The following is a 21312-nucleotide window of genomic DNA, read 5'->3' as shown; positions in this document are numbered from 1 at the left end:
TGTCCATTTTTTTTTTTTAATGAACATATACTGTATTTCTACAACAAAAAAGCTATGCCTTAGGTGTGCTTTTCAGCATTACTGGTGGAATTCAGGAATCTTTTAAATTCTATGTATGTCAGGTAAATTGGTCACAAGATTCCATGTATCAAATCTCGCTTTTCAGTTGACTTGCCTTAAGAAAAAGAAGTGTGTTCTGGAAGAACCAAGATTGAGAGGTAAACTGGGGAAGAAGTGAGGACTTTTCCTTACATCCAGGTGAGCCAAAGTATCCGGATGTGCAACACCGGGCCAGGGATGGTGGTAGTGGGACTGGCCACTCAAATTAAGAGGTCAGTGCTTGGAATGCCAACTGCATAGGACACAATGTAGTAGCACAGCATGGCATCCTGCCACTAGGAATTTTCATCTCATAAAATCGGAGAGACCAAAATCCCATAACTGACTGCGTTTAGGCCATAAACTCAAAATGTTTCCTGTTTTACCCAGTCATCAGTATGTTTAGACATTCCCTACTTAAATGAACACTCAGTGGACAGATTTTAGAATTAAAATTTCACCACAGATATTAGTTAACCTTAGTTAACCACAGTTAACTAAGGGAGAACAAATTTAACTAGAGAAACCTATTTCTAGCCCCAAAACAATGAAAACCAACCTTCTAATTAAAAGCTTTCTTGAACAAAGACAAGACAAAATTTAAGAATCCCATAAGGACTACACATTCTAAGATTGGCATTTAAAGATTTTTTTAAAGCCACTTAGGAAAAAAAGCAGTCCCATTAACCCACGTTCCATAAAATTGCAACAATCAAAGTTACTGACTAGCAGCATGTAAAGTACTTATATTAAATTCCATTACTTATGTATATTCCATTTAAAGATACTAAAATACTTTACACTTCGCAAATGATCTGCAAATTCCCATTTAAGATGTTTATCATGTTTAATCTAAACCTCATATTCATCCTTCTGAGGGACATCTCACACTCTAGAAAGCAACCACTTAGCCAAGCTGGAAATATCTGGGAAATGTTCCCGGGCCTACATGCCATTTATTAGAATGATTTGAATTAATCTCTTTCCTGGGCGTATTCATTCTATTTCTCCCGGTTCTCTGAATTACTTAGGCAGTGTGATAGTAAACCTGCTGAGCCCCCAGGAAGTGAACATCTTGGGTAAGTACTTATGGAACCACTGGCTTTAAGTGCCAACTTCTGTGGACCTGTCTGGTTTCTACCTGGTTGGGAAGGTAAACCAGGTACTTGTCTCTGAAAGCTTCTTGGCTTTTCATGAAGCAAAGGATAAATGTTCACCAGCCAAAGACCCAGGAGAAATGTATCCCTGCCTAACTGGTACCCGCTCATCTCAAGTTAGAGTCAACATTCTAACCTGTCTCCCAGGTGTAAAGAAGATCTTTCTGTTGTTTTCTAAAAATGTGGCCATGACCGGCCTTTCCCTGGATATTTCCGAGCAGAGAAATGCAGCGTAAATAAACGAGACGGTACGTTAGCTTCGCGCCTACCTGACTCTCTACAACAGAGCTCCTGCTGCTGCTTGATCCACCCTACCCTTCTTCTCCACCACGCTGCCTGACAACTTGAAGTTTTGTAAAACCCAAACGGAGAACAAACTATCTGGACAACAGAAACAAATCTTCCCACTGGAGCTGGCATTCTGGGTTAGTAAGTTGTGTACACAGCCATGGTGTCTCAGCCGTGTATTTCCAATCTTGAAATGAAATCCAGTCAAAAGCCGTGAAGACACAGGAAGAGCGGGCACGTAAACTGCTCTGAGCGCAGACCTATGCAGGAGAGCTAGAAGACATGGTGATAATTTAAAAGATCACACACAAAAGCTTTAATTCAGTGAGAGAGAGAGAGCGAGATGGAATTCAGTTTTATTTTGTCCTCTCTGAAACTTCCATTTACACCATGGCCTCGTCTATCAAAGAGGAGGAGGAAGAGGAAGAACTCTGCCCGTCACCACAGAACTCAAGTACTCAGGTACTTGCTCCTTAGAGGCAGCAGGGTATTTGTTTCTCCAGTTGTTTGGCTCCAAGAGATTACACTTTCAGTACCAGTGTAGTGAGGAACCACTGGCAAACTGCTGGAAATGTCTTCTGGATTAATCAGTGTGTCATTTCATAAAGTGCTTCTGGAGTCAAAATCTTGTCAAGCTGTCAAAAGTGTCCATACTTTTGCAACACAAAGGATAAAAGAATCCCAATGGGTATGTCACTGAGTCCTTCCCAGCTGGGTCTCGTTATTGGCACTGCCACTTTAGCCACCGAGGCGCTGGCCCTCACCCCAGGCAAAGCCTCCTGGCCGCTCTTCAGGTAGTGGATTGTAATTTGGATCTTCATCTGGTGTATCAAAAATAGCCTTCCTAAAAGACAGCCAACGGATATAATTTAGTCCCAGAGTCATCTTAGGTCCTCGATACTACTCCAAGATCAAAAAGATCCCATGGGGTTTCCACCAATGGACAAGCAGTACGTCTGCCTACCAGCGAAACAGTTACCATATTTTGAAGGGATTCATAATTATTTCGCATTTACATTAACTTTTACCTCCTTTACTAATTTTTACTACAAAAGCAATACATGCAATTGTAGCGAAAACAGGAAATATATACGAGCAAAACATCCTAAATCACCAGAGGTATTGACACTTTCAATATTCCTCCAGAACTTTTATATATGTAATTTTACAAAAGTTAGACACTACTTCTGTTTTGTAACCTTTCCCTAAATCTATCATGAATGTCTCCCCACAACCAAGGTATCACCCAACATCCACCGATAGATGAATAGGCAAACAAAATGGTATATACATACAATGGAATATTATTCAGTCTTAAAAAGAAAGGAAATTCTGACACATGCTACAACATGGATGAACCTTGAAGACACTGTGCTAAGTGAAATCAGCCAGTCAGAAAAGGACAAGTACTGTACGTTTCCAATTATATGAGATACCTAGAGTTGTCAAATTCATGGAGATAGAAAGCAGAATGGTGGTTGTCAAGGACTCGGGGGAAAGAAGGAATGGGGAGTTAATGTTTAATGGACACAGAGTTTCACTTTTGTAATATGAAGAGTTCTATAGATGGAAGGTGTTGATAGAAGCACAACGTGAATGTACTTAATGCGACTGAACAGTACACTCAAAATGTATAAGATGACAAATTTTATGTATACTTTATTGTAATTAAACTTTAAAAAAACCTAATAAGTTATTCCAAGAAAAATCACACGGAGCATAAGAAGGGATAGCAAATGTCCAAAGACTTTTAAAATACTACTATATGGTCATTCAAAATTTCCTTGAAGAATTAACCATTAAAGAAGCATCCTCTATTTGCATTCATGTTTTTAATTGTACTTGCCCACAGCTGATGAAATTAGATTATCTGAAAACTCCTGTTTTATACTGGGGTCAGAAAAAGCGTCTATATTTCAATATGAGCTCCTTTAATTCTTACAAATTAACAATAAACAGGCACTAAAAGAAAAATAAAGAGCTGAACAAGCAATTCAAAAAGGAAATCCAAATGGTTAAAAAACATGAAAATGTTTGCTCTCACAAGAATTAAAGGAAAGCATGTTAAAAAACTGAGCCCCCCCCATCTACTTCCCAAACATTAGGTAGGGCAGAACAAAGCAGGTGTCCATGCGGGGAGGATGGGGGTGGGGAGGGGTGGAGCCATGGTGGCCCAGAGCAGGATGGGGGTTAGGGGAGCAGCCTTGCATAGGGAGTCAAGAGCCCAACTGGGGCATGCACACATGGAGCTGGCCTGCTGCAGGGTGTCAAGAGCCTGAGTAGGGTAAGGAGGGCACCCCCATAAGAGGGCAGCCTGACATAGGGAGTCTGAGGCAGAGCAGGGTGAGCAAGGCATCCATATGGAACAGGGGGACACAGTGATGAGAGACTGGCTACATATGGGGATATTAATTAAATAAGTAAAAACATTAATGATAACAGGAATCGGGTTTCTCACTGTCAGTGAGAATGGGGAAATATGGAAAGGGGTGGATTGTCATAAAATAGAATACTACTCAGCAAAAAAAGGGAACAAATTACTGTTACAAGAAAAACAATTGAGTTTCAAAAACATGATGTTGAATGAAAGAGCCCTTATACAAAGGAGTACATACATACTATATGATTCCACTCATGAAGCTGCAGAACATGCAGAACTAATCTGTGCAGCGACAAAAGCAGCACAGTGATTGTTTCTTGGGGGAAGGGGGCAGGGTTGACAGGAAAGGGGCTTGAGAGAACTTTCTGGGTAATGGTAATTTTCTCTTGATAGGAGTTTGGGTTACATAGGTATGTGCGTTTATGAAAACCCGTTAGTCGAAACCCTTGCCATTTGTGTATTTTGTTGTATATAAACAAAGAACTCTAGTTAGGGACTTCCCTGGTGGCACAGTGATTAAGATTCCGCACTCCCAAAGCAAGCAGCCCGGGTTTGATCCTTGGTCAGGGAACTAGATCCCACATGCATGCTACGACTAAGAGTTCGCATGCCACAACTAAGGAGCCCGCCTGCTGCAACTAAGACCTGGTGCAACCAAATAAATAAATACATTTAAAAAAAGAATTCTAGTTAGTGATATAGATTCTAAAATATTTAGAGAATTAAGTATACTGGAATGGAAAGATGGATGGAGGGATAGATAGATGTACAAAAAGCAAGAATAGTAAACTGTTAATTGTAGAATCTATGTGGTAGGTAAATGTGACTGTATAATTTTTTCCACTTTTCTGTAAGTTTGGAAATTTTCATAATAAAATATTGGAGGAAAAATATAGAAAGGAAAAAAAAATGAATGAATCACATGGAGTTGTACCAGAACTGCGAGTATCCGCATAAACCCATGTTTAAAAAACACATAGATCTGAAAACATACATGTATATACACTCATATGCATATGTATATAATTCCCTTGTTCTGTTCACTGAGAGGACTTGGGAGTAGTAATACTCCAAAAGCAATAAGCACATCTGCTGCCCAGACCTTGGCCTCTAAATACCATTCTCTACTAAAAAGGAACCAGGCCTCCTTAAAGAAATAGCTGATTCTACAACTGGGTCAAGAAGAGCACAAGATGAGCCTGGGATATCTTGCTAGGCCAGAAAGTAATAAATTGGTTCCAAAAAAAAAAAAAGATGGGAGCACATTGAAAAGTACTTCAAAGCCAGTTTAAGGAGGCTCCCCTTGGCCAAATCTGGGACAATATAAGCATCAAAATAAACAACAATAAGGGATTATAATTCATGAATAAAACATGAAACCATGGATTCTTGCAGATATAAATGAATTGAAATTCGATAAGAAAAAGGATGTTTACGTAGTCTCAAAGTACCTCCCCACAAAACACTTAATTACAAAGGGGAAAAAAAGTAACTTTGGCAGTGGAGAAGCCCTGCAGATACCTTAACTAAGTAATCAAAGTGATTACCACCACTTTGGCAAATTCAACCAATTGAAATCCTGTGCCAATAGGCTGCAATCAGAAGAACGCAGTATCACTTCTCTGATATTCCTGCCACAGATGCAAAACCTGAACCTAAATGTGAGGGAACATCAGACAAACCCAAATTGAGAGACATTCTACAAAATGGGGTTATAATCTTCAAAAACATCAATGCCACGAAAGACAAGGTAAAGCTGAGGAGCTGCTCCACACTGAAAGGGACTAAAGAGACATGGTAACGAAGCGAAACACCTGAATCTGAACTGCATTCTTCTGCTATAAAGAATATTCTGAGGACAACTGCCAAAAGTGGAATTGGGTCTGAGAATTAATGTTTATTTCCAGATTTTGACTATGTAAAAGACTGTCCTTGTTTACAGAAAGTGCACGTTAAAGGGGGTCATGGGGCTCTCCCACATTTGATGAAGATGTGGGGAAATGGACACATACGTTGCTGGTGGAAATGTAAACCTGAATATCCATTCTGCATGGCGGTTTGGCAAGAAACTGAACAGCTATTCTACTTGTAGGAATTTATCCTTTGAAAATAATCATGGATGTGCGCAAAGGATGTGCTGCTACACATGCTATATGGATGTGTAGCTACAGGAATGTTCACCACTCCAATCATGGAAGGAAGAGCAAGAAGGATGTCAGTGTCCATCGCTAAGAGACTCGTAAATCGTGCTCCATTCATATCGGGGGTATCATGCAGCTGTTACAATTCTGTCGGACATTTATGATGGAAAAATGATTATGATATATTACATTAGAAAGAAGCTTATGAAATAGCATTTTTTAAAGAGTACACAGACAGTAAAAGGCTCATGAATACACATTAAAAAGTTAACAGTGGTAGCCACTGTTATATCTAAATGGTGGGATTATGGAGGATTTTACTTTCTTGATTTTGCTTATTCTACAATCAACATTTAATAATAAAAACTCACATTTTATTCCTCAAGTGAACCCTTTGTAATGCAGTACGTCCCAAGGACACAAAATTCTGGCATAGAAGGAGGTCCTATAAATCAAAGCTCTACCCTCAGGAAACTGACATGTGAAAAAGCAGAAGGGACTTGCTTAAAATCACATGGCTGGTTGGCAGAACAAACAGTCTGTATCTGGTTTCCAGCCCAAAGCTATTTCCACTCTACTTCACTGCTTATCTCTATCACCTGTTTGGAAGACCAGACATTCCACCTTTAGAAACCTCCCTCTAGTCAGTTTTGCCCATTTCGCTACTTCACCTCTCTAAACTCAGACAGCATCCTTCATGAAACCAACAGGCTCCTCCCTGGGACAGGAGGTGCTGGTGGTCAGCTGGGACAGCAATTACCACATCACCCTCAGGACACCTTGAGCCTCCTGCCACAACTCTGGCATGGTCTGTTCCTACCCAATCCAATTGCTCCTCAACGGCAGCCCGATTGCTCAATCTCCAAATATTTACTGGCCTGAATGATGTGAGCTGGGAGCCCCAGTTTACCTGCAAGGAACATGTAACCTGGTGTTAAATACTCACAGAATAGATGGTGTTTTCAAAATTCTTATTCCACCAGGTTGATTGGGAAATACATCTTCCAAGAAAAAATATATGTGTCCAACTGCAATACCTAGAGTCAACCAGAAATAAAGGATGAGGGAGAGGATTAGAAATTTGATGGCAGGAGGCTCTACCAACAAAAATTTCTTCTCTTTAGGAAGAAATGTCAATATACTTATTAACATCTTGAAAACTAATATTGTAGTCTTTGAGCATATAACTATCAGATAATCCTGTAAGAGCTGTATATGAAGGCCAGGCAGGATTAACATGAAAAATAGTGACAAAATAAGTTTGCAAGTAAAATAATAGAAAAAGTAGTGCTAAGAATCTTACCCAAGAGGTCCACAATGATTGAGTTCCCCAACAACAAGGAAAAGCCCATGAGCACCCAGGGTAGAAAGGGGGCCTGGAAATTGAGAAGGCCGAAGAAGTTCATGCGGACATACGGGTTCCTTCGGCTCCACACGTAGACAAGCATTATTGTAAAGGCCTGGCCCAAGAAAACTAAGCTCACAAACAAACCAAAAAGCTAGCGGTTGGCATTAAGGAAAACAGCAACATTAAGTATAATAGGGAAGACTGGGCAAGGGAACTAAGGATTGTGTTCTAACACACATTTGAATTAGGAAAGGCGAGCAGTAGTTACATCTTTAGGAAAAAAAAAAAAAGCCTGAAAATAATTACCCAGAGCCATCAGGCAAAAACCTGCTTAGGCGACATCATCTGAAGTGTTGCTAATTCAAATTAATATTCTGCTTTCATGAAGTTCTTGCCTCTTTGGAGTATGTGTTAATTCCTTGGTCAGTGATCACCATGAGGACCTTTACAAACGTGAATCAAGCCAGCTGGAGCAAAACCATCTTGTCAGACAGGGCTACATTCAAGTCTGGTACTCAGTTGACAATTCTTTTTTCAAAAAAGTAATTTATTTAACTAATAAGAAACTACTGTATAGCACAGGGAACTCTACTCAATGCTCTGTAGTGACCTAAAAAATGGGAAGGAAATCCAAAAAAGAGGGGCTATATGTATACGTATAGCTGATTCACTTTGCTGTACAGCAGAAACTAACACAACATTGTAAAGCAACTATACTCCAATAAAAATTTTTAAAAAAGTTTTGATGTTGACCAAATAAACCTCTTACCAACTTAGCTTAAAAGTGAAGTACACCCACCAACAAGAATACATCTAAGATACTTAATAGTAACCCACCTGGGTTAACAGTTCCTCTGACTTGCTCACAGTAGAAAAGCATCCTGTCCAACCTCTAGGCTTAGAAAAGCTGCCACATAAAGTAAGCTGTAAAATAAATAGGAGCCTGAAGCTAATATCTGGGGGGTCTACTTTTATCTGTTCATTCCGAGTATCTAGTGAATTTTGGGAGATAGATGAAAAGCTTTAGGAAGAGAGAGGGAGTTCTTTAGTATTTTCCTGTATTTGTTCTATTTGTCGAAGGATACAGTCATTAAGAATCCACCAAAAAGGAACATAAATACAAAGTCTGCTGTCCGACCTCGGAAAGAGCCTTCTTCTAGCATTCGACAGTAACGATATCTTAAGTTCCAAGTTAAGAAAATGTTAAGCACACAAATATGAAGAAAATAAATTTTTTTTTTTAAAATTTTTTTTGTGGTACGCGGGCCTCTCACTGTTGTGGCCTCTCCCGTTGCGGAGCACAGGCTCCGGACACGCAGGCTCAGTGGCCATGGCTCACGGGCCCAGCCGCTCCGTGGCATGTGGGATCTTCCCGGACCGGGGCACGAACCCGTGTCCCCTGCATCGGCAGGCGGACTCTCAACCACTGCGCCACCAGGGAAGCCCAAGAAAGTAAAATTTAATGTACCACTTAAGTACACTTGGACTCCACTTTATGTGTAAGAAGTCAGCCTTTGTTCCTATAAGAATATTTATGAGTGGTAGTATGGTTGCCTCTCTTTTACCAGGCATTTTAGGCAAGGTGAAGAGAAGACCGGCTCCATGTTTTACAAAAACTGTTCCTGACTGGGGAACTAAGCCAGACACCACATAAACATGCTTCCCGTCACCTACTACACCTTTTCAAATTTGTACTGTCTTTCCCGTGTTCAGCCACACCATAATCTACACCATCCTTGCTTTTTCACAACCTAATTTGGAGGAAATCCCCATCAAGAAGCTTCATGTAAAAATCTGCTTTTTCAGGCCAGGGAGTTAAGCATTGCTGTACCTCAGTCAATAAGGAGGCATTACAATGAAAAAATTTAATTATTAGAAACTTACCAGAATGATACACCATACAGAAGACACAGGAATCCATCCTAGGGCAGGAATCCTGTCACCCCTAAAAGGCCCTTTGTCTACTGCAGATGAGCTGAGCTGTAACTCCCCTCTTAATCCAGAGGGTTGGGGTGCAGGAGAAATGCCCTGCTCCATGGCCCCAATTACCATGTGATCAGAGCACAACTCTTCCTCTCTTTCAACAAACTGGAACATGGCGAGCCCAGGAGACACGGCGCTGTCTTTCCAACCAGTGGAACCAGCAACCAAGATCCAAGGAGATCTCAAGTTCTCCATCCCCCATGAACCCACTCCCAGGTTGTGTTTTATCACTTGGGGCCCGCCAGTGTTATTTTGTAAGTACGCCTCAATTAAATCACTTCTGCTCTCCTTTGATCAGATCTGTAAGTGGCTTATGGGCAGAAATGTAAACATTTTACGGTTAAATACCTCCCATTTGAATAAACAGTGACCTATAAACACCCTCAAAACATTACTAACTGACCAACTAATCTGTGTATCACTGAGCCAGTAGCCAGAAGTTCAGCTAAGATGGTAACAAAAATAACAGGATTAATAGTTTCAAACAATATTGTATTTCCTAAGTAAACCTAAAGTTTTTATGCTAACTCCACTTAGTAAAGGATACAGAAAAATCATGTTAAATAAAAAATTGAATCCAACTGGCCCAAAAAATAAGAAATTGGTGATTAGCCTCCATATCTGTTAAAAGAAAAAAATCAAGAGAAAGATAGATTAAGTAAAATATACCAGAAAACATTTTTATATTAAGACGAAGGAGATATCCTATGACTACAAGGGTTGCAAGGCCATGAATAGGTGATACTATGTCTGAACTCAAAAGTGAGGCACACAATCTGACACTGAATTTTTGTGCTGCTTCAGTGAAAGATGTCACTTGCCCCAGGAAATTTCTAAGGACAGTAGGACAGAAAACTTGAAATTGTGATTCTTTTTTTTTTTTAAACCCATACTATATGGTCAGGCAAATTATGGGAAAAGTTTAATGGAAAGACTAGGTTAATTTGCAGAATAGTGCTTTCATATATGTAGTATCACAATCTAATGAATAGTCTCAAGATATGAAAGGAAAATTGCTGGATCTAGTATCAATTGCTAAGAAATGTTTCTATATCAGTTGTCAGAAACATCCAGAGCGAAGAGTAATTCTAAAGCAAATACTCAAGTTCTAGTCTGAACAAAGAGCCAACTCCCTGTAAGTAAAGACCTAATACTTTAACAATTAGAGTCTAATTGGTAGATACACAGACGCTCATTTTCAAACCCTGATATACTCTTACCCACCCAAACCATCCACACCTGCAATAAAAACAACTACTCACAATGACAGAACACTTAACATTTAAAGTGTTTTAAAATATTCTGTTCTCTCATATGATTTCAATAATCCTGTGAGATGAGCAGGTTAGCACTACCATCCCCATTTCACATATGAGGAAAGTAAGAGACCTGGATGATTTTAAAATGGCCTGCCCAAGGACACACAGCTTGTATAGGGAGACTGAACTCAAACGGAGAAATCCTAATTCCAACTGCAGATACTGGTGTCAAGAGTTTAACCTCAGGGGCTTCCTTGGTGGTCCAGTGGTTAAGACTCCATGCTTCTACTGTAGAGGATGCGGGTTTCATTCCCTAGTTGGGGAACTAAGATCCCGCATGCCACATGGCTGGCCAAAAAACCCCCCCAAAAAAACAAGAGTTTAACCCCAGGCAAAATCAAATCTCGTTTGTTCGGATGGAGCTATAGCTCCCAGCAAAGGACATGTGAGTAGAGGAGGAAGAATGCAGTTATAAGGGCCCACAGGTCTGCTTTATGCATCATTTAATTCTTAAGAATTGGTAACTTTTTTTTTTTTGCGGTACACAGGCCTCTCACTGTTGTGGCCTCTCCCGTTGTGGAGCACAGGCTCCGGACGCGCAGGTTCAGCGGCCATGGCTCTCGGGCCCAGCCGCTCCGTGGCATGTGGGATCTTCCTGGACCGGGGCACGAACCCATGTCCCCTGCATCGGCAGGCGGACTCTCAACCACTGCGCCACCAGGGAAGCCCCAAGAATTTGTAACTATTAAAGTTGAAACAATTCAGGATTGTTTACTACATACTAACTGCATCCAGGATTTTAGAGTCCTCAACCTAGTGAGGAGACAAGCATATAAATAAGTGCAAGTATGAAATGAGAGATATAAAAAAAGTATTTACAGATACCCTAAGGACACAAGGGAGGATGAATCTGAGAAGGCTACACAAAAGCTGCATCTTGAAAGACAAGCTGGAGTTCAGTGGGTATACAGTGAATGAAACACATTTGGGACAGAGGCAACAGCAGGTGTAGAGACAGAATTACTGGTTTTGGGGTCTCTCTCTTACTCCAACTATAGCCTATATGATCATTCTAGAACAGGAAAACACATCTCTCTTTTAGCACTCAAATTACTGGAAAGGACCATCTCTCACTGTAATCTAATACACTGCCATGTTGTCTTCGATGTCAGTCTTCTGGAGTTCTGTTAGGATGATGTGATCCCTGGAAGATGGATCAGAACACTAACTGAACTGAGTTTCTGAACAGGACCATAGCAGTAACACCAAGGTGGCAGGTGTGGTACATGGTGGTGAGTGCACAAAATAAGGGCATCCTGTGAGACTCTCCCTGGACAGCCAGCTGATCAGTCTCCTCTCAATCTGTAACATTAACTTTGAACCAGTGATTCCTAAATACAGGAACTGGACACATCAAATCAAAACCATGCAGGGAACTTTAAAAATAAAATACAGATTCTTAATTCCTACACTTGGCGATTCTGATTTGGTACATGATGAGGAGCTTGAGAATCTCTTAAAAGTTCCAGGCTGCAAGAATCACTGCTTTGTACCCCGCCCCCCCACCTCCATAAGCCTTATAATCAAGTATTCCCACTGAATTCTTTGAGACAGTATATGACAGGATTAGCTACTAAAATGTAAGAAAAACAAGTTTAAAAACTGAGGCATTAATGGCGGTTGTGATGGACCACTTACTTGAAAGTGTTTAAAGATTAATTCGGGATTGAAGTACAATTGAAAAGGTGTGATCAATTCCAACTGCTGAAATAGAAAAAGAATTTCTTCAAGCAAGTCAATCAAGAAACAAAATATCATCATTTACAACAAAAAATTAATAGGGCCAGCAATTTCCCACTCTCAGTCACTTAAACTGAATCATTTAAGGCTTTCTTCTTAGGCTGGAGGAAAAGGATGGTAAAGAACTGTGTAGAATTGATACAATTCTTTGTATTCCCCAATACCTAACACAAAGTAAAAGTATGTTTGATGTTTCAATAGTTAAGGGTAATGTGAAGGTATGGAAGGCAGGTGGTGATATCTTAGATACAGGGCAAGTAAGAGCAGCTGCTACGAATCTGTCCAACACATGGGCACCACCTGAAACAACTGTGTGAAGCAACAGAATTCAGTCAAAAGAACCAAGACTCAATACCCTGCCACCGTGAGGGCTGGGTGCTTCCAGCCAACCTCTATTACAGACTCTCTGTATTTCAAGACTTTTCTGCTCGACAACTTCCAGCTTTCTATCCTCAATATCTACGTTTCTCCAGTAAGCGGACCCTCCTTCCACTAGTCACCACATTATCATCTGGCCACCGCAGGAGTTCTCAGACACGCTTCCTGGGTGGGCGGCTCCCACCCAAGCCCTGACTTGGTACAGATCCTGCCTTTATTTCTCAAAAACTGACCCTCAGTCCTGATCCCCCAGACCTCTTGGAGCAGCACTCCCTTCTAGGGTCACCGGGTAAGCACTCACGGGGCCACTCCGAACCCCAAAGTGAACCCTGTACGCCTCCACCCACCCTTGAGACCAACCCCTCTGAGCTTCCCGGAGGCCCAAACCCCAGTTTCCCGAGGACCCGGTTATATCCAGCACGGATAATGAGAAGCTGGCGCTGCAGCTGCTCACCACAGCGGCGGTGGTGAGGACGCAGGCGGTGGTGTAGGCGCGGCTGACCGGTGGGATCTGCAGGTACTCCAACCGGAGGCTCTGGTACGCCATTTTCCCCGCCGCCGCCGGCCCCCCCTCCACTTCCCCTTCCGCCAGTCTGTCCCAGAGGCGGGGCGGGATCAGGGCGGGGCCCTCCCCCTTACGCTGCTGCCCAATCAGCGCTGCTCAGTTGGTCAGCCACCAATCGCTAGAGCCCGAATGAAAGCACACCCGCCAATCACGAGTTGTGTCTCCGCGGCGGCCCAGCCTCGCTTCTCCACCCACCTACGTCGCGGGAAAGAGGGTGAGTACCGCTTCCTTCCACCAATCCCCGCAGGCCACAGCTAGCTTTCCCGCTCGCCCCCTTTCCGTCAGCAATATAGGTTGCCCCCGGACAGCCAGCCAATCAGGAGCGCGGTAGCATCTTGCCCTCGCTCTAAGGCAGCTAGCGGTCGGAATTTGAGGGAGTTAGCGGTGTCGCCTATCTCTGGCAGCAGGCGGTGGTTTAAAGAAGGTGGCGGGAAGCCAGTGTTTGGTCGAATTCGTCACTCTCATGGTCGCTTGGGTAAGTGCCACGGGGCTGCATTTTCTCTGAAGAGGAGCGAGAAGGGGTGGCACTGGCTGAGGCCTCATCGCCGGGCGCTGGAGCGGCCTGATGGAGCAAAGTCTCCGGTGGGCCGCGAACCTACACCCTTAAGGTTCCGGCATGCAGCGGGGGCGCGGGGCCTGCCGGGAGCCAGTGCTCAGGCCGGAAGTGGTTCCTACTCCGTGGTTTCTGGAGCTCCCGCTGCTCTACTCGCTGAGGTGTCCTGGGCACCTCCCGCGTTTCACCTGTAAATATCTATTGAAACCGTACTCATCCTGCCCTCAGGAAATCTAAGGCTTGCGGAGAAGATAGGCCCGTGATAATAATATCCTAAAGTAGGACTTGGCCAGTGCCCGAAGAGAGGTCCTGATGGGAACTCAGAGGAGGGGGTGGGTCCCCAGGGAAGTGTATTTAAACTGACCCTTGGAAGATATTTGGCCAGGCATCTTCTCTTGAGGGAAAGACATCACAGGGAAAGGCCATAGCTTGGTTTGGTTGGAACAAAGAGTAGTCAGATCATGGCAGGCAAAGTTAAGAATATTATACTTTATTCGGTGGGTTATAAGGAAGCACTAAGGGTTGTTGGAACAGGGAGTGGCCTCGTCTGGTAGTATATAAGGAAGGAATTAAGTAAAAGGCTGGAGAGAGTGGTTTTTAAAAAGGATATGAATGGGTAATTTACAGAAGGAGAAACCTTAAGAGTTAATACGTTTCAAGTGGTGCTCAACTTTACTGGCAGTTGGAGAAACGCACATTAAAATACTTTTACCTGCACCCCACACATCACCCTCACAGCCTATTGATAAAACAGTGCTGAGTGTTTTGCCTACCCTGGTAAGCAAAACACCTTGACAGAGCTTTGGCAATGTCTCGTAGGGATGACAGGCAAGATTGGAGTGTTTTGAGAATCGCAAATTTGGTTTAAGGTGGATTTTTCAGTTTGGAGGCTTGATTAGGATTGGGTAGAGCTCATGAAAAGCAGTCCAGCATTGGGAGAAACAGCTGAGGCAAGGGTTTCAGAGAATCTTGCTGTACAGATTGTTGGTGCTTAGCATTTCAGAGTCGATCAGTCTTTCCGGGGGCTCATAATGAACAATCAAGCCGTTTGGACAATGAGAATATTACTCAGGTCTCCTAGAATAGTAGAGTCATGCTAATGTAAACAGGAAGCTGTTTGGGGAGGCAAGGAGACTGTCGATAGTTGCAGTCCTCTGTGTCCAGCCTGTGTGGGGGTTAGATGGTTTTGGTTTTCAAAAAGCAACACTGTAAAACAATTTTACAAGATTGGCAAAAATAAGAATTTTGAGTAATACCAAGTGAAGGCAAAGACATGAGAAAGAAATTCTCATATACTGCAAATGGGAGGGTAAACCAGCCTAGCTGTACTCCCACCCCTAGTGTTCTGGAGAACATTTTAGTGGTATTTAGTGAAATTATGTATGAGTAAACTCTGTGGCCCAGCAACTGTGGACAGTGGACACATGAAGTACGGTATACGCATATGGTAAAATTAATGGAATACTTCGGTTAGAACCAATGAAGTGGGGCTTCCCTGGAGGCGCAGTGGTTAAGAATCCACCTGCCAATGCAAGGGACACACGTTCAATCCCTGGTGCGGGAAGATCCCACATGCTGCAGAGCAGCTAAGCCCGTGCGCCACAACTACTGAGCCTGCGCTCTAGAGCCTGTGAGCCACAACTACTGAAGCCCACGCGCCTAGAGCCCGAGCTCCACAACAAGAGAAGCCACTTCAGTGAGAAACCCGTGTACGTCAACGAAGAGTAGCCCCTGCTTGCTGCAACTAGAGAAAGCCACGCACGCAGCAATGAAGACCCAGTGCAACCAAAAATAAAAAAAGAACCAATGAAGTAAAATAACAATGAAGTGTATAACATGAAGTGATTGCAAACATAATGTAAAGCAAACCACACATAAAGAAAACTGTATTTTTCAAGACTATACAGTTGACCCTTGAACAACATGGGGATTAGGGGTGCCAATCCACCCAGCAGTCAAAAATCCTTGTGTAATTTAGAGTTGGCTCTCCATATATGCAGTTCTACATTCACAGTTTCAAGCAACTGTGGGTTATGTAGTACTTTAGTATTTACTACTGAAAAATATCCACGTATAACTGGACCTGGGCAGTTCAAACCCATGTTGTTCAAAGGTCAACCGTATGTCTAAAACCTGTTAAAGATGAATTAAAATTAAAGATGAACTGAAAAGGCATACATTAAAACACTGGAGTAGGTTCCTATGGGCGATGAAAGAAAATAAATAAGAGAGGACCTAGCATGGACCAAATATAGAGTGCTATGAAATAGGAAGTATTATCACTTCCATTATGCATATGTGAGGTCCTTAAAAAGGAGGACAGGGTGGTTAATAAAGGTCAGATGATGAAGGTCCTTGTAAGCCATGAGAAAGAGTTTGAAATTGATCCTGAAGGCATAGGGTAGTGTTGATATTAAAATCCTGTTAATCCACAGAATCCTCTCCACAAGATATAGAAGAGAAAGCAGTTTTATTACTGAATAAGCATATCTGGATTACAATCCATTATAGGTAATCTGTGAATGAGATGACAAAGACAGAAAGAAATTCTACCCTATTTTATACAGCTAAACCATTACAACCATTCTATTTTTAGCCATTACATAAGTTCTCAAGATTAACAGCATCTTGTCCCATAGAAAGATTTGACTGCACCACTTGCTGCAAATTATTTCATAAGGTTCATCCTAAATTCACCTGGTAATTGAGGTAGCCATTTTTTTTAGCTAATTACTTTGCAGGAATAATGAAACTATCAATACTTTTATTTCTATGACAAGTATATGGTTACAGCTCAGAAAAAGGTCCCTAGGTTAAACACCCACAGTGACAGGGAGATAGGAGTGCTATTTTCCTAGATGTTTACATTTGAAAGGAATGTCTCCCAGACCCTTGAGAAAACATCAGGCTTGCTCAGCTTCTAATGGGATATTTTTCAGATGGCAAGGTTGGAAGGACAGGGGAGTTGAGGACCTTGGCAAGGGAGCCGTTGAAGTGATGGATCATGGAGCTTAAAATGGAGAGAGGAAGAAGTGAGGTGGGAGAGACTGAGAGCTAGAAAAAGAAGATCAGAGGGCTGAAAGTCTTGACGATTAAGGTATAATATGAATATGCGAATGAGCGTTGGAAGACCAGCATATGAGGTTGTGGTCAAAAAGTAGGAGCAGCTGGGGAAAGAAGTTACAAATATCAATCGCCATGTGGCTAAAAGAGTGGAGACGAAGATCATCGAAACTCAAGAAACTGAGTCTCTAGGGCATTGGTAAGATCATCCATGTAAACTTGAAAGTTGTCTGGGATGATAGGATTCCGAAGGCTGATCCATAGGCCAGAAGCCTCAGTAACTGAGAGGTGAGGGAAATGGACAATGAGGAGGAAGAGGGAGGTTATAGGCTGATGAAAAGAGCCTCAGTGAGGCGGCCTTTGTATCCTGCTGCGGATGAGTGAGGCTGGAAGTAGCATCAGGTATCAAGGAACATAAACTTCATATTTTTTTGTCTGCTTCTTTGTTTTGTTTTTGTTTGCTTTGCTATCTGTAATGTCATTTGTTACTTTCATCAGATGATTTTTTTGAACACAAATGAAATTTTTTCTTATTACATTTGCAGATTTTTCACATTCAAAATAAACAAAGCAAAATAAGCCAAGATGTCTGTTGATCCGATGACCTATGAGGCCCAGTTCTTTGGCTTCACACCGCAAACTTGCATGCTTAGGATCTACATTGCATTTCAAGACTACCTATTTGAAGTGATGCAGGCTGTTGAACAGGTTATTCTGAAGAAGCTGGATGGCATCCCAGACTGTGCGATTAGCCCAGTCCAGATTCGTAAGTGCACGGAAAAGTTTCTTTGCTTCATGAAAGGACGTTTTGATAACCTTTTTGGCAAAATGGAGCAGCTGTTTTTACAGTTGATCTTGCGTATTCCCCCAAACGTCTTGCTTCCGGAAGATAAATCTCAGGAGACGCATCCTTATAGTGAGGAAGAATTCCAGCTTCTCCAAAAAGAAATTGAACAGTTACAGGAGAAGTATAAGACTGAATTATGCACTAAGCAGGCCCTTCTTGCAGAATTAGAAGAGCAAAAAATTGTTCAGGCCAAACTCAAACAGACATTGTCTTTGTTTGATGAGCTTGAAAATGTTGGCAGAGAGCACGGGACTAGTGATTTTAGGGAGAGCTTGCTGTTCCTGGTTCAGAACTCCAGAAAACTACACAATATTAGAGACAATGTGGAAAAGGAAGGCAAAAGACTGAAAATATCTTAATGTCTAAATAATAAAAGGAGTTTGTCAGAAGGTGGAATGATAAGGGGTTTATATCAATGACCATTCTGATCCCAGTGAACTGTGTACTTTGGGGGCGTCTTCTTTGTTCACTCTTTCCTGTATTCCACGGCCTCCTCTTTTTTGGTCCACTCTCCTGAAGCATCTATGCACTACCTTGAACTAATCTTTGAAGCATCTGTGCTTAGCTGCCTCTAATGGGTGGCAAGGGATTCTTGGTTCAATAACGACTCATTTGGGGGCATGACTGAAGAAGTAAAGCTTTCCCTGGCCATTTAAAGATATTTGTAAAAGTTGTACCTGGGTCATCAGTCCTCTGTAACCTTGATCCTTTTGCCTTACTCTTTGGATGAGACCAAATGAGAAAAAGGTTCAGTTTTTTTTTTATTATTGTGATTTTTTTGTGTGGTACGTGGGCCTCTCACAGCTGTGGCCTCTCCCATTGCGGAGCACAGGCTCTGGACGCGCAGGCTCAGCGGCCATGGCTCGCGGGCCCAGCCGCTCCGCGGCATGTGGGATCTTCCCGGACCGGGGCACGAACCTGTGTCCCCTGCGTCGGCAGGCGGACTCTCAACCACTGCGCCACCAGGGAAGCCCGGACATCTTCTTTATTAACCAGCCACTGCACTGTGGGACAGCCAACACAGACTGCTTGTTCTTGCCCAGTAACTTTTCTCACACGGGGACTTTAATAACTCGTTGAAGGAAGCAAGTAGCAGAAAAAACAGCTACGACCTTTAGAAAGAAGAAAGAAGTTGTTTTGTTTCTAAAATAAATCCTTTCCATGACCAAGGCCTTGGTGAGGTTAAAGAGTTTACTGTCTTGGAGCCCAGCAATGGAAGACATTGGACAAAAAGGAAGCAGATTTCACTGACATAGAAAAGGAAGCCTGGAACATATCCAATAGCAAAATTTATATTAACTGACTATTAGGTATTTATACCTTTTTTTTCATGCTTCAGTTAGTTTTGGAATCTGCCTTGTACCTAATATTTAATTATTTATTCACACTCATAAGCATCAAATATTTAGTACTCTCAGTGATAAATTTTAGCCGTGTCTTGTGCTTAAATTCAATGGAATCTAATATTTCCTTTTGTAACTAATCCATGTAAAATGTTAGATCACCCAAGGAAAGGGGAGAGAGAGCAATAGTTGCTCTTAAGGTGTTACTTGCCTTCCATGTCTTCCTAAAGAACAGGATTTGGAGTTTCTCCTTTATATAGAAGTGTAACTTAGGGTGTTAATATTTGCAATTAAATATTCATCAGTTTAGGAAGCCTGTGTTTACCTGGAATATGTTTATTATCAAAGAGTCCTTTTTTCCAATCCGGTACATTAAATATATATGTTTTTAAAGCATTGATTTGTGATTTTCTGCTGTATATAATGTCATGGTATGCGTCCTTCAGTATGACTTTTTACCCAAATGATCATTTATTTTTATTTTTTATTTTTGCATTTGGAGCTTATTTAAAATCTCCTAGTGTAGTGGGTTGAATGGTGATCCCCCAAAAGGTATGTCCATGTCCTGATTCCTAGAATCTGTGATTGTGCCTTATTTGGAAAAATGGTTTTGCAGGTAAAATTATGTTAAGGGTCTGGAGATAAGGAAGTCATCCTGATTTATCTGGCTGGGCCCTAAATCCAATGACAGGTGACTTTATAAAGGGAGATTTGAGACAGACAAGGAGGAGGCCTTGTGACCACAGAGGGAGATTGGAGTGATGCAGCCACAAGTCAAGGAATGCCAAGAGCCACCGTAAGCTGGAAGAGGTAAAGAACAGGTTCTTCCCTAGAGCCTCCAGAGGGAGTATGGCCCTGCTGACCCCCTTCTTTTAAATTTCTGGCTTCCAAAACTGAGAGAATACATTGCTGCTGTTTTAAGTTACTAAGTTTGTTACAGTAGCTGCAGGAAACTAACATACCTAGTGAAATTAGAAATTAAGGTATTCATAAGGATGTAGGCTGCTTATTTATTTTTTAAAGTTTATTTATTTAATTTATTTATTTTTGGCTGCATTGGGTCTTCATTGCTGCACGCCGGCTTTCTCTAGTTGCGGCGAGCGGGGGCTACTCTTTGTTGCGGTGCGCGGGATTCTCATTGCGGTGGCTTCTCTTGTTGCGGAGCACGGGCTCTAGGCGCGTGGGCTTCAGTAGTTGTGGCACGCGGGCTCAGTAGTCGTGGCGCATGGGCTTCGTTGCTCTGCGGCATGTGGGATCCTCCCAGAGCAGGGCTCGAACTCGTGTCCCCTGCATTGGCAGGCAGATTCTTAACCACTGCACCACCAGGGAAGCCCCCTAGCGCTTATTAAGGAAACAAGAGCTGAGATCTGCTTGGCCTCATTATATATGCAATAATATGGTTTGTTTGGATACGGTTAAAATATGGACCTGACTTGGATAGAAGGGTGAAATCCACAGTATTTAGAACTTGAGTCCATTACATGTTGAGTAAATGCTTAATACTTGTTGGATATTAATACTGTGACTATTTGTCATAGTAGTGTCTCTGCAGGAATAAATTAATATACTTGGCCCCATTGTCCTCTAATAATTAAATTCCTCCCTCAAAACTTCAGAAATAAATCAGGATAACAAATACTTGGTTACCCACTCTGCTTCATTGCCTCATCTCCCATCCAGCATCAGTCTTATCCAATTTCCTACTTCCCTCTACATTAGATCCTATGATTTTGTAATATCAAACCTTCAGTTTCCCGGGACTTCCCTGGTGGTCCAGTGGCTAAGACTCTGTGCTCCCAGTGCAGGGGGCCTGGGTTCAGTCCCTGCTCAGGGAACTAGATCCCACATGCTACAACTAAGAGTTCACATGCCACAACGAAGATTCCATGTGTGGCAACCAAGACCTGGCGCAGCCAAATAAATAAATAAATATTTTAAAAAAACACAGCAGTCTCCCTAGATGCCAATTCCCAAGCTTTCCCTTGCATTTATTTATTCTCCGTCATTATCATGCCTGCTCCCCACTGTATACTCCCAAATAGACTTTTCTTATCCTGCTGCTGCAGTGACAGGGTTTGGGATGGTATTAATAGAAAGTAAAGAGTGGA

General features: G+C 42.1%; 2 protein-coding genes across 6 annotated transcripts; one reads left to right on the top strand and one right to left on the bottom strand.

Moving 5' to 3' along the window:
- Nucleotides 1-1892: 1892 nt before the first annotated feature.
- On the bottom strand, nucleotides 1893-13380 carry DERL2 (derlin 2; the record flags this gene model as incomplete). 3 transcript variants are annotated; one of them, XM_082860130.1, is made up of 7 exons in its annotated part: nucleotides 1893-2388; nucleotides 7012-7102; nucleotides 7369-7564; nucleotides 8499-8592; nucleotides 9944-10017; nucleotides 12354-12419; nucleotides 13288-13380. In XM_082860130.1, the coding sequence occupies 7 exons, from the start codon at nucleotides 13378-13380 to the stop codon at nucleotides 2283-2285; spliced, it is 720 nt and encodes a 239-aa protein (XP_082716256.1). The 3 variants fall into 3 exon arrangements, with proteins under 3 accessions (XP_082716256.1, XP_082716257.1, XP_082716258.1); XM_082860131.1 differs by having other exon boundaries at nucleotides 12354-12416; XM_082860132.1 differs by lacking the exons at nucleotides 1893-2388; nucleotides 7369-7564; nucleotides 8499-8592; nucleotides 9944-10017 and having other exon boundaries at nucleotides 7037-7102.
- Nucleotides 13381-13786: 406 nt separating this feature from the next.
- MIS12 (MIS12 kinetochore complex component) lies at nucleotides 13787-19564 on the top strand. 3 transcript variants are annotated; one of them, XM_082861562.1, is made up of 3 exons: nucleotides 13787-13873; nucleotides 16891-17048; nucleotides 17560-19564. In XM_082861562.1, the coding sequence occupies exon 3, from the start codon at nucleotides 17600-17602 to the stop codon at nucleotides 18218-18220; it is 621 nt and encodes a 206-aa protein (XP_082717688.1). In that variant the 5' UTR covers nucleotides 13787-13873; nucleotides 16891-17048; nucleotides 17560-17599; the 3' UTR covers nucleotides 18221-19564. The 3 variants fall into 3 exon arrangements, with proteins under 3 accessions (XP_082717688.1, XP_082717689.1, XP_082717690.1); XM_082861563.1 differs by lacking the exon at nucleotides 16891-17048; XM_082861564.1 differs by lacking the exons at nucleotides 13787-13873; nucleotides 16891-17048 and adding an exon at nucleotides 17224-17416.
- Nucleotides 19565-21312: the final 1748 nt, after the last annotated feature.

This window comes from Leucopleurus acutus (assembly GCF_964270905.1).
Source record: "Leucopleurus acutus genome assembly, chromosome: 19".
Lineage (NCBI taxonomy): Eukaryota > Metazoa > Chordata > Mammalia > Artiodactyla > Delphinidae > Leucopleurus > Leucopleurus acutus.
The sequence above is the reverse complement of the archived record's forward strand: the minus strand, read 5'-3'. Positions and strand labels throughout refer to the sequence as shown.

Excerpts from the sequence above, each read along its gene's own strand:
- MIS12 (XM_082861563.1), top strand. The coding sequence starts at position 17,600 with ATGTCTGTTGATCCGATGACCTATGAGGCCCAGTTCTTTGGCTTCACA.